This window comes from Geospiza fortis, unplaced genomic scaffold (assembly GCF_000277835.1).
Source record: "Geospiza fortis unplaced genomic scaffold, GeoFor_1.0 scaffold171, whole genome shotgun sequence".
In the NCBI taxonomy this organism is placed as follows: domain Eukaryota; kingdom Metazoa; phylum Chordata; class Aves; order Passeriformes; family Thraupidae; genus Geospiza; species Geospiza fortis.
Genome location: NW_005054313.1, coordinates 3,121,088 through 3,134,363, shown reverse-complemented (window position 1 = coordinate 3,134,363; position 13,276 = coordinate 3,121,088). Strand labels below are relative to the sequence as shown.

The window sequence follows — 13,276 nt, the reverse complement described above, 5'->3', positions numbered from 1 at the left end:
TCAGCAGAATGATGCTGAAAATGGAATGTGTGCTAGAAGTTTCAGTGCAATAAAAATAGAAAAAGAGACTTTGGTGGTTTTAAATTTATCAGCTAATTTTTTTTTCATCCTTCTAGATGAAACAGGAGTGTCTGCTGTACAGTTTGGAAATTCATCAACATCAGTATTAGCTACGTTGGCTGCTTTGGCAGAAGCATCAGCTCCACTGTCTAATTCTTCAGAAACACCAGGTTAGAAAGCTAAGGCATTTAAACTAATTTAATAAATTTAAAGTACATAACTTCAAGTTTCTGTCAGCTCGTGAAGTAGTGCGGTAAATAATGATTCTGTGGGTATAGATATGGAAGGAGAGCAAGGAAGGAATAATGACCATTTTTTGGGGCTATTCTTTCTTTTTATATAGAATAGCTTATTTTTAGACAAAATCTTCCCTTTTCTTTCAAGATTTGAAGAAGTTCTACCCATGTTTCCTTCCAGAACTAAAACCCTACACTGAGTTTGACACTGAAAGATAGCTGTTTGCCACAGCACCTAGTATTGGCACTTCCAATTGAGATTTTTTTGTGACAGTGGCATTTCTTACTGCTGAGCCTGTACTTGGAAGCCAAATCAAGTTCAATACAACACGACTTATTCATGTGGGAGTTGCTGTTTTGGTTTCCTGAATAAACACTCTGTGAATATTTAAGCAGTGTTATAGGACAGTAATCTCTAAACATAAAGACCTTCAGAAGACAATGTCTGCAATCATTATTTCAATTACAGAGTGATTTTTCTGTGTATGTTACATTGTAATTAACTTAAAAGATGAAAGCTTCAGAGTTTTTTCTACCTTCTGTCATCTTGAGCATCACAACACAGTCTATTGGGTTTTAATTTCATCTCTGTAGATAGAGAACATTCTAATGTCTGTTATTTAAATCAAAGGCTTTGCTTTTACCCTGACAAATTGAAAATAAAATACAGAGCTAGTGTTCTTGAGTTTCCTTGATTGTGGTACCAATGATGTTGCTCTCTGTCTCAGCATCTTGTTGGATGGTAGCACAGCACCCCATTTGCAGCATACAGTGCAAGCTGGGGTATGTGCTGTAGCTCTGAATGCAGGCTTTCCTTGTCCTACCTTGATTTGTAGAAGTGATACAGAGCTGTGAGAGTTCACTGCTTTGTACACATTATTGAATCATGAATTTGAAATAGTTGAGCTGGATTTTTTCACTTTTACCTGTAAAATTATATACATACAAGGTTTGTTTTACTCCTTAAGCTTTATCTTTCTTCTTCGAAGGTGTAAAAATGTCAGCTCTGCAGAACTTTTCCTTTAGCCTTGTTTCATACTTGGTATAAGAAGTAAAGTTGTTTGAAATACTCATGGAGTACAGACAAGATTCTCTAGGGGTCCTTTAGTCTTGAAGACCATTATATTAAGTAGAGAAATCTAAGCTGGGTCCTGAAATACAGTGGCGAGGCATTGGTTCAAGGTAGTATTACAAGTTAATTTCTTTTCATTCTGCTGTTAGTGTAACTTAGTCCAGTTTGTGTACAATGCAGAAGTTCATTGTGTTGTTAAAAGCAGCTGCTGTTCTTGCCGCTGCTGTTAACACTGACCCCAAAGCATCAATTTTGAGTGGGGTATATCAATATTATTGTATTGAGCAAGGATTGTGTTGCATGTAAATGTCAAAATGTGAGTGTTTTATGTTGGCCTGATAAAAGACTCTAATTAAAATATAATACATAGTAAAGTATTCATCGGGGGGGTCAAGTTATGAAAGCCATGGAATAAATGTTTTTTCAGCTGTACCAAAATGCATTTGAAGTCATAAAAGTTTCATTTATAAATTAACTTAATTCCTTTACTAATCTGTTGCTAGTTGTGGCCACAGAAGAAGTTGTGACTGCAGAATCTGTGGACGGGGCCATTCAGCAAGTGGTCAGTTCTGGAGGGCAGCAGGTTATTACCATAGTTACAGATGGCATTCAGCTGGGCAACCTGCATTCCATTCCAACCAGTGGCATAGGGCAGCCCATCATTGTGACCATGCCAGATGGGCAGCAAGGTGAGTGCACACTTGTATGATTCCAGCTTGAGGAACTGTTTTAGCTGTAATAATAACAGTAATAATAATAATAATGACTTTTTAGGTGCAAATAGCTTGGACCATTTTGTGTACATCTATGAATTCTTATATTAGAAAAGGCTTAGACATAAGCCTCTGCAGTTCAGTGTGTTAACATGTCAGCTGAGCCTCTGCTTTAGGAGAGAGAATAGAAGAGTTACTAAACTATGGAGGAGACATGGGACATTTAAGATTGCTTTGCCTTCAGTAAGTTTGATTTTTGCAAACTTGTTACAGAAACTAGATGGTGGAGTAAGACAAAAACCTTCTCCTAATCCTTACACTGTTGCATTGCTGGCGGTACTGTGGGGAGGTGAGGTTTGGGTTTAGAAATCTGATGCATGAAGCAATCTCTGCAAGTTCCATGGAGTGTCAGTACACTGACACACTGACCTGAAAAATGTCAGCTCTTACATGCCTGAAGTTTAGAGCAGCACTGACAGAACCAGAGAAGCCAGAGTGACACAACATTTTTTTTTCTGGGGCTATGTGTACTTTGTAGGAGTTGCTAGTGTGATAAGTCCTTTTCTGTGATGTGTATGCTTTGGGTGGTTTCTTTTAAAGATCCCCGGCATTATTTAGATAAAAACGATCCCTTCTCTGGTTTCTTCATGAGGAATCCCAGTGTGAAGCTTGAAGAGATGTACACAGGAGGCAAATTATTTGGTTCACAGGCTGCCTGAGCTAGTACACCTTGTTATCATTATGAGTGAGTGGCTGTAGATAGCAACTGAGGTGACAGTTGTATTTATTTGTCAGATGGCTGTGTTAGGAATTAGAGTATGACTTTACTGAGAACCCTGATTTTCTTATTAATGGCTAATAACTACTGAATTTTTAGGTTGCTTAATGTGTATTAAAACAAAAGCAAGATTTATATTTAGCTTTTATTCAAGAAATATTATATAAATGGTCCGCTACAGAAGTTAGAGTTGACAGGCTGGTGACTGCTGTAGTTCTCTGCCATGTCTGTTTACTCTGTGAAAAATGGCAGTGATATTCCAGAGCTAATTACTGTAGGCTTCAATAATGAGGAATTTTAAAGTTCTTAAGTAGCATACAAGCAACTAAAGTTTTTAGTAGATTTTCACTGAGCTTATAATGCAGTTTATTATATAGATGTGTTTTCACAAGCAAAAGTATTTGCATTTTTTGCTGTTAATAAAATTACTTAAATAATACAAGTTTTATGTAGCACAAATATTATTGGAAGTAAATGTATTTACGTGTACAAATATATTTTCAGTGTTAACAGTTCCAGCAACAGACATTGCTGAAGAAACTGTAATAAGTGAAGAACCGCCAGTGAAGAGACAGTGCATTGAGATTGTTGAAAATCGTGTGGAGTCTGCAGAAATAGAAGTAAGGAGTATATTACGTGATCTGTGTTGAACAGTGTTCAGGACTGAGATCTGGTTATGGTGTTTGTATTGTTCAGGAGGTTAATTTCTGTGTTACTACAGAATGAAGTGTGTGAAATGTTCAACTTGTTCAGTCTCTCCTGTAACTGAAATTTGTCTTTTACAAAGTTGTTGTAAAAAGAAAATAGGAGGGCTGTTTGCTTGATCCTCTGGTCATGCATGTAAAAGTGACACTTGTTTAGGTATATGAGAATATTTTTTTTGTTTTTCTTGAAGATCACTAGCTGGTTTTTCAAACTGGGTGCTGATACGTTATCGAGTGACTTGACTCTTTCCACTAGGAGTGAATGAGAGCACCCTACCCTCATCTTTCTGTTACAGCCACATGCTTCTGATTGTGAGATCGTTTTTAGCAATGTTTCCTTTCCATTCATGGTATCTAGATAACTGTTGATGGAAGTGTGAAACAGTAAGATTCTGCATTTGTTAATTTTTATCTGTGTGGTGTCCCCCACCTTTTTTTTAAATTCTGAAGCAGTTTGTTACTACACAACTTTGCACCATCTGTTTTTTTTTAAACTATACTGCAAAAGACCTAACAATGTTGAGAGCTCTTTCCTTTTTATATGACAAATGGTTCAGTTTAAAATTGCAGCTTTTTTTATACTAGCCACAAAAGGTCAACCATCTCATTCCTTTTCCGGTTACTTCTAACTGTGCTGACCAGTTTTGGTCAAAAGTTTATGAAAATTGCTGTCTGCTTTGACTAGACTGTAAGTTCTCATTTTGTCAACTCCATGATATTTCATTTATCCAAGGTTGTACTCTCCAACTTCTGTTCATATTATCAAATTGTGCCTAATTGAATACTTTTTGTTGTACAGTATGTGCTATATGTTATCCATGTCTAATAACAATAATTACCACCTCTCATCATTTACGTTCCATGTCCCTAAGTTGTTGCATCAAATACTTTTGGCCTTTGCAGCTTTGTGGTCATTACAGATTATCCTGACAGTTGAAATTTTCTTGCTGCATTTTTTAAAATGTATGACTGTTACAATAAAAGCATTTCTTTTGTTCACACTTTTAAAAATCTGCCTGAATTATTCATAAAGGAAATTATATTTCCTTAAGTATTTTAGTAATTCTGTTAAATGAATTTTTAAAAAATCCAGATTGGTTAAGGGATAAATTGACATGTTCTTAATTACAGATAATTGGTTTAAAAATACCAAAAATTCTTTTAAGGGGATTACAACTTTTATTTTTATATGTTAATCATACTTCTCAAATATTGAAAGAAGTTGATTTAGATGAGTTACTTGGTCTTTTACTTTTAAGTGGAAATTTTGATGACTTTCTTGTCTCTGCCTGTACAACTGGAAATGCACATGCATACCTCTGCCTGAAGGCCAGTTGTCTTTAGGGGCCTTGTGGTGGTTCACAGGGGTTTGGTGCTACCTTACTTTAGTAGCAGTGGATACTGCTGCTAAAGAAGTGCACACAAAGTTGGTTCACTTCGAATTTCTTCATCACAGACAGTGGTAGATACTTAAATTTGGAGTGGGACCCTTCCCCTCATTAAAGTATTTAAAAAAATATTTTAGAATGTGGAAATACAGAAAATGTTTGTTTTCTTTGTCTCGCTCTAATTCATTCCTTTATTTCATTATGAAGGTTGATTCAAGGCTGAATGCTTTTTTCAGCTCTTTTAATTTCATAGTGTGTGAACAGTTTACTGTAGTTGTAAAGCTTTTGTAGTTGAAAATCCTCTCATCCATGTGAGGTTACAAACTTTCCTGTGAAAGTATTGTGGAACAACCAAAGCTGTAGTAGTGTTTTTAAATTTTCTATTCTGGGTCTGTTAAGTTAAAACATTTCAGCTCATTTTGTATATTGACAGCAGTTTTCCTAAGCAGTTTGATATTTTAAACATGGGATGGCAGCAAAAAAAACACTGTCACTCAGATATTCTGTTTTTCATTTTCATGCATAATTCATTAACATATATTGATCTTTATTTTCATTCTTTAATTTGACTGTTTCTATCATGTTCCATGTTTGAAAGGCGACATGCATTAGAACCAGGACAATCATTTGATTAGACTAAAAAATAATCATAATTGTAAACTAATTATATTAATGGATTCATATCCTGTGTCTTTGTGTTGTTTTAAAAGAGTGGTTGGTTATTTTAGTTATAGGTGTTCCTATTGTCAATGAAAAGTTACATGTATGAAGAGAATTCCTTGGTAAAATGGAAGATTGCTTTAGAGCACTGAGCATCCTCTAATTTGATTTTTATCTGGGTAGGTGATATAAAAGGACTCCAGATCTCTATAACACTTCTGGTTGTGTTCTGAAGAATGTCCTAAGAACACCTTCTGGGTTTGATTAAATTGGTAGATCAGATACAGTCCTCTCTATTCTAGATGTCAGAGAGCCAGTTTTGACCATTGAGTCCGCAGTAGATGTGTTGCTCCTCCAGAAGCATTGGGCTCTTTCCACTGCCTAGTCACACAGAATAGTTGGCTTTGTCTCCTTAACTCATTCTGTTTGTTGGGACTGTGACAGTCTAAAAACTACACTTGTTGCCTGCTGGACTAATCCATGTGCTTTGAATTGCTGGTCTGTCTGGTAGATACTGGTTTTATCTTCTGGCCATGTCTTGGAGGCTTGGGTTTTTTCTTCCATTTTTTCTTATCCTTTCCTAATGTGCTATACTACTTTTGGGTATGCAGCTCTAGTTCTCTCTTCTGTGGGGCATACTCTTAAAATGTTGTTCAAGAACCTCCCCACCCCCAAATATTTGCAGTGTGCCCCCACTCCACAGCAGTGATTCCATCCCCAAATGTTTGCATACATTCCATAGCAGGGATAGCCCCTTGCTGTTTGTAATGCACCACAGGACTTCTTGCCAGTGAACTACCAATGGTTCTATTTCTGTGCAGGCCAGCAGACAGAGCAGCTTTGCTTCTTGACAGTATTAGGTTTTTGATGGTTTTTGAGACCAATTCATGGGATAGATAATGCCCAGCTCAGTACCTCCCAACCTTCAAAAAGGAAAGTCTGCTTTCCACATGTGGAAGGATCAACTCTTTTGTCTAATTCCCTGGGAATTGTCTTGTAGCTCTGTTCACCGAGGCTCTAATCCATGAGGCAGTTTTACATAAGCTGTTGGTCCCCTCATACTACAGACAGAACTTCTGGCTGGGCTGGTGCTGGAGGATCATTGGTGTGCTTCAGATCCTCTGAGGTGTAGGCTCTGCTGTTCATTTGGCATCTGCCAGGTTAGTTGCTACATGAGCAGACCATCCTTAAAATTGCCTTAAATGCAGAATCCAAATTTTCAGAAGAGGAAGCTGAACTTCTTTTCAAATAAGTAGGTAAAATCAGATAAGCTCTCATTTTATCAGCATATGCTCCAAATGAAGCAAACCCAAGCCTGCTGCCTTCAGCTCTTAAAACCCGTTGGAAAATCAAGTTGCACTTACTGGAGTTTGTTCTCTGTTCTAGCTAATCTCTTCACAACCTGTTAATATCATCTCCTTCACCTGTTGGTTTTGCTTTTAGCAGTGATCTGACCACCTCTGTCATTGTATTTAAGCACATTCAGCTGACACGTGACTGCTCAATGTGACTGTGACAAGTACTGAGAACAGGAGCAAGTAGAAGGGAGGCAGAGTATTTTTGTATTTTTCTGACCATGAAAATATGTGCGTGCATCAGAGAAGAGGAATAGGGATGCTCTTAGGGGAGTGTGGGGGGCTGAAACTTCTAACTGTTAGAGGTATTAAATGGGAATGTGATACTGAACTGCTGGGATAGGAACATGGTGAAAAGATGACTTGGCTTTCACTGGACCTCAGTTTTTTAATAAGTTGTTTCTCTGGGAGATGGCTTGTTTCTCTGGCAATGTTCCTTACTATTCCTATTTAACTACAGTGGAAAGAATGATTTTTAAATCCAATACTACCTTACTCATAAAAGTATGATGCACTTCAATGAAATGGTATTTGATTGAATATTTGATCAAAACAAAACTACTTCCCAAGCAAATTGCTTTTTCAATTGGGCTCAGAGAAAATCAGACAAAATGACAGTCAGTACCTACATCACTGGAGATGGAAATGCGTTCTCCTCAGTTCCTAAGGCAGCTTCAGAGGATGTGGCATTTCCCCTATCATTTTGCTTGGAAACCATTTTATATCCACCCTCAGCAAACTTGTATGCAGGATTTCTGCAGCTACTTAAGGATTTCTTTACTAGCTGCTTTTAAAAGGAAAAAAAGCTCATCTGGCTGATTGCCTGTTAATTCATAAAGATACAGTGTCCTTGGGGATGTGGTTAGACCTCTGGATTGCAGAGTCTCAGTCCTTGTTTGGAAACAGTTAGGTTTATGCTTTGGTCAGTGGGCAGCTGACACTCTCCAGTGCAGATGGCTGATAGGTAACTGCTTGTCATTTTTACTGCCTGATTAGATATACAACAGCGAGGGACAAGCCTGTTGGATTGAATGATTGGAGAAATGTTCATATATTCTGTTAGTATTTAATCACCACACTTCTGCTTTTTTAATTTAGCTCTTTTTTGGTGAAGATTTGTATGGTACCTTTGCAGCTCAGTAGACTGGGGCTTAGTGTCTCCACACTTGCAGCCCTGTGTGGGGAGTTGGCTGCTTGATAATTGGGGTCTAATTTGCACAGCAGCATTCATACAGCTTTGCCCGAGTAAGAACTGAACTGAACAGCTTCTCCATGATACCCTAACACTTGAACTGCATGTAAAGGAAAAGTATTTGCCATTTTAACTTGTATTTGATACTTATTTGACAAAATATTGCTGGTTCTGTTTCTAATAGGAAAGAGAAACTCTTCAGAAACAGCTGGATGAGGCAAACAGAGAAGCACAAAAATATCGTCAGCAGCTTCTAAAGAAGGAACAAGAAGCAGAGGCCTATCGGCAGAAGTTAGAGGCAATGAACCGCCTCCAGACTAATAAAGAAGCTGTTTAATAAAAAATGAACACACTACAAAGCCTGTTACTTTCAAAAACCTGCAGTACAATCTTGAACTGTACACTATATAGGTACAGCCGTGGGATTTCATGATAGAGAAGATGCTACAAGTTGATAACTGGACTTAAGCCATGAGCTCTGATTGATTTCTTGTAACATAAAAACTCTGAATTTAGAAATTGTGAAAAGTATTTAAAATTAAATACTGTAAATAGTTGGTTTTTTTACAGTTTCAAAATGAGTTGATAAATCTTTTTGAAGGGATCCAGAAACATGAAAAGCCAATGTTTTTGTGAAATTTTTGATTTTAGTATGAATCTAACTTCTGAAAAACAGAACAGTTTTAAGGGTGATGTTGATTTAAGCTGACAATTTGAAATTTGATTATGTGACAAAATTAATTAACAGTTATTTCTACATGATTACAGCTCAGCTTCTCTGAATAAGACATTTCCAGGTGGAAATCTTTGTACAGCTTTAAGTAGTTGTCTCAGATTCTCTGAAAACCATTTTTGGTTTTTTTTTTTATTTTAGGTGGTGAAATTTTTATATTTAATTTCAGATATATCCAAGTAGATTTACATGTATATGAAGCTAATATTTTTTAAACTTTTCAGTTTGTACATATGCTGCATGTTTTTATAATTTCTACACATACATCTTGCATAGGTATTTTTCAGCAAAGATGAGAAAAATTATGAGAAAAATGTTTAGCCTATAGGTCATTTGAAGTAAGCTAGCAGCCAGTTTTATTGTGGATGGTATATTTCTTGGAAGAATGTAATTTGTAATTAAGAAGAACAAAAAAGTATCTTAATTTACATATTAAGAGGCAAAATTTGGTAGTGGAGGCGTCGAAACTTCACTTTGTGTGTCTTATGATTTTCCTGTACAAACATTTTAAAAGTTCAGTAATGAATAGAAAGGAATGTCTCCACTGGAACACAAATAGTAGCTATTTTAGAATATCCCTATTGGTCTCTCTTCCCCAATAGCCTTGAAATGACTTCAGTGATACATTTTTTTTAATGGACTTTTGCATTTTAATTACGCAATTGGACGAGTAATTTTTTTTATGTTGTAGTGATGCTCTCCCTAGCCAGCATCATTGTTCCTCACTGTGATACTGTGTTTGTGTGTGTCTGTGCAGTGATCTATTATGCTTAAAATTTATATGGCACGTTACATCTTCAGAGCATTGTAAAATCTTTTAAAGAACCCTTACTGATCTGCCTGAGGCAGGTAAGTGAGTGTTATTGTCTCAATTTTATAACTGGTTTAAGTGCAACATGAGGGAGTTAAATGACTGGCTTACCACCACGTGAACCTGTGGTCACCTGGGAATGGATCTCAGGAGTTCCTGGCTTCTAGTCCTGTGCTTAGACTGAGCTGCCTTAAGATTGTTCAGTGCTGTGTTACATTAAATTTTGAACTACTGTGCAGATCTGTTTTTTGTAAGATAAAACTCTTTGTGCTTTGCTTTGTTGTTCCATGTTCACTGCTTTTATGAAATTGTTTATATAAACTTAAGCAAAAAGTCTGGTTTATCTATACTGTACACGGAAGAATTACCCTTAAAACTGTACTCTGGCCTACTTTTTCTATTTTACAATTAAATATCTTTTCCACATATATAAAGTGTAGAATCAGTTCAATTGGTTTGTGTGTGAATGAGAAGGTCAAAGCTGTTCTGTGTTAGACATCTGCAAAAACATGAAAAAACAGTTTTGGGTATAAAGTGGCTTTAAATGGTAGGAGGGAGGAATGGGAAAAGAATTGCATTGTATCGTACAAAACTTTGTCAAACTGGTCAAAATCTGACTTGAGTTTATAGATTGGGCAGTTAGGAAAAATTCTAAACACATTTGTATTTTTATATGTTTGGTAAATTTGATTTTGATTGGCAAATTAAAAATAATCAAAAGATAGAAATGGGAAATCTATGGTGGTGAGTTTTAGAAGAATTGTTTTCAAGGACATCATCATGTTAGTAGTAGGACTTGAAGCAAACCTTGTGCAATGGTTAACTGGAAATTGCTCTATTTTAGGGATTATTTCAGGAACTATCCATTATGTCATTAGCAGATTGAGGAATCAGTTAACCAAGGGAAATGTGCTTCTTAGGCATTGCTGCAGTGAATTATTTTGTGATGAAAATAATGTTTGTGTCCTCACATCCCACAAATTTAACAACAGTGTAATCTCTGTGATTTCTTAATAATGATAAGAGTGGCACTGTTTGAGGGGTGATAGTGGCAACATCCAAGTGGAGAGTTTCCCACGGTTGTGACAGCAGATGTGGGCAGCAAACAATGAAATGAACCTTTTCTATTCATTCTGTTTCCTGTGAGCAAATATTCTGTTCCTCATTGTCCATAACAAAACCCTTCTGAGTGCAGAATAGCTATAACAAAACCTTATTTATCAGCAGCAATATTTACCCTGCCTGTAATCCATTATCAGCTATTTTATTTTAGTTCTGAACAGGACCTGCTGTTTGTTCTCTTCTGCACAGAACAAGAGATCAACCCAATGAAGCCGTCACCTGTGAGCTCAAGTGTAGGGTATATGTTACATGAAATATTTCTTATATAGTTTAGCTCTGAAAACATTGTTAAAAATATTGTTCCTTATTTGCTGTTCCAAATTAAAAATATAAATGTAATTAGCTACCATCTGTTTCTTTGAAACATATTTCAAAGAAATTAATCACTTGTAATGAGCTAAAATCAGGGGTTTTGAGAACTTTGGGCTCATTTTGACTTGGTCCTGTGCTTGATGCCTGTCCCTTCTTGTTCCCCTTTATGGGATCATTTACAGTACAGCCAAGAGATGTTCATAAATTCCTATTAAGCACGTTGACAGCTTGTTACTTTTTTCCTAATGTTTCCAGAGCAATATGAGATAAAACAAATATGCATATAGTAGTTTTTTGCCCTTTGCTCAATGCCTTTTTATCACTTTGGGGTTTTTTATTTCAGTACATTAATCTGATGTGTGTGTGTCAGAGCATCTTTCTCATATCTATAAAACAGTTCCTTCTCAAGTATCTATTTGCAGCAGAAGCTAGAAAAGTTTTCACACTGTTCTGTAGACGGTGTGTGTGAGAACAATGTAAAAACTTACTAGAACTATGTAAGTGGTTGTGCTGCATTACAGTACCTGGGGCAGAGAATCAAAGCTGCTCTGGCAGCCAGTTCTCTCCTGTGAGAGAAGAGCAAAAGTGCTGGGAGGTCTAGCCTGGCATCCTGTCTCCAGCAGGGCCAGCCCCAAGCAGGAGCCTAGGGTATGGCAAAAATAGGCAAAAATGTATTGTATGGGAAACAATTTCCCTTTCTGGTGCTTAATCCGCAAGTCTTCCCTCTTGTCTTTTCCCAGGGGTGCCTGGTGCAGTGTAGAGCAAGCGAAGATGGATAAGGATTCAACACTGTCAAAGACTGTGCTGCCAGAGAGAGGTCAGGATGTGTTTTCAGGTCCTAAAACTGGAACAAGAGGCAATCTATAAGGCTGTTCTTTCAAACTGAGAATGATCCAAGTGGAGGACTTGGAGGAATTCTGGAGAGACAAGACTAAATCCCAGTGCTTTATGCATGTCATACAGGAGAAAGGAAAGCACAGTGAGGGAAGAGGTGCCTTTTCCCAGCTCAGTGGTCTACGGTGATATCCATGGAAGAGCATCACCCTGCTTAGTGTAACCTGCTCTGCTCTGATCTGAAGGGCAGGACATCCACAGAGGATCACTGCTGCTTCACATTGTAGTTTTGGAACTGGCAATAGCTATGAAGCCCTCTCTTTTGGCAGCATGGACTGACAGCATAAGGACTGAACACTTGTGGGGATGTAGGTATACTCTCTTTTTGGAAAAAAAAAGAGTTCTCAAAACAATTCTCAGGAAAAGCCCCTGTCTCCCATATCAAATTTGTTCTGTGCTGGTACCTTGTTTTCATGGCTACTGCTAGCACAGTAGCTGGGTGTGCTGGCATAACATCTGCTAGCTTTTATTTGGTTTTGAAAGCTCTTGAGTTTTTCTCTCACAAGTCTCATGTTAATATGCCTTATATTCATGGTATGGATTACTGTGAGACTTCTGAAAAATTGATTGAAAATGGGGAAGTGCAGAGGCAGCTCCTCTTAGTGATACACTATCTTACACATCAAAAGAGCACAGATGAGAACATGAGAGATTGTAAAAACCCTCAGCTGGGAGGAGTTAGATAAACACTCACCAATGACCTGCCTGTTAAACCTTTTCCAGAATGTGTGAGTCTGAGAGATAAAGGGAGCTATAAAGGGGGAAGCAGCTGGCAGGGGCACCAGATCAAACTGACCACAGCTCCCAAAAGGTTGTGGCCCAGGTTTGAAGAGGTGCATTCCTAAGGAATCACTATGGAGCCTGAGGAGTACAGACAGAGAGGTGAGTGATCCGTGCTTCTTGCAAATAGGTAACATCTGCTCATGGAGATCAACTGTTGTGGGGCTGTGAGTGATACCCAAAATTAGGATGGGCTATATCCTCTTTAAATGTGCACTTGGCCTTGAGACTTGGATCTGCTGAGGCAAAAATGTGTCCCAGGGTTGAGTTTAAATTAATGGATTTAGTGTCTGTGGGTAACTTAGCCTTTTTGGTTACTCTGGCTAAGATGCTGTGGGAAAGCTGCAAAACTGTAATTCTGAATGAACGTGTGCTAAGGGGTTGTGCACAATAGCTTTTCACTGGCTTCACACCCTGAGACTGCAGTGGTACTTTGACAGTTCTGGAGATGGAGAGCCAACTTTGG

General features: G+C 37.5%; 1 protein-coding gene across 2 annotated transcripts in view; it reads left to right on the top strand.

Moving 5' to 3' along the window:
• Window positions 1-10,136, top strand: part of GABPB1 (GA binding protein transcription factor subunit beta 1) — a 16,461-nt gene extending 6,325 nt beyond the window's left edge. For both annotated transcript variants that reach the window (XM_014306493.2, XM_005419620.3), the window contains 4 exons: window positions 117-230; window positions 1,872-2,057; window positions 3,364-3,479; window positions 8,343-10,136. In XM_014306493.2, coding sequence (XP_014161968.1) covers window positions 117-230; window positions 1,872-2,057; window positions 3,364-3,479; window positions 8,343-8,495 — 569 coding nt within the window. In that variant the 3' untranslated portion in view covers window positions 8,496-10,136. The remainder of the gene's footprint in view (window positions 1-116; window positions 231-1,871; window positions 2,058-3,363; window positions 3,480-8,342) is intronic.
• Window positions 10,137-13,276: the final 3,140 nt, after the last annotated feature.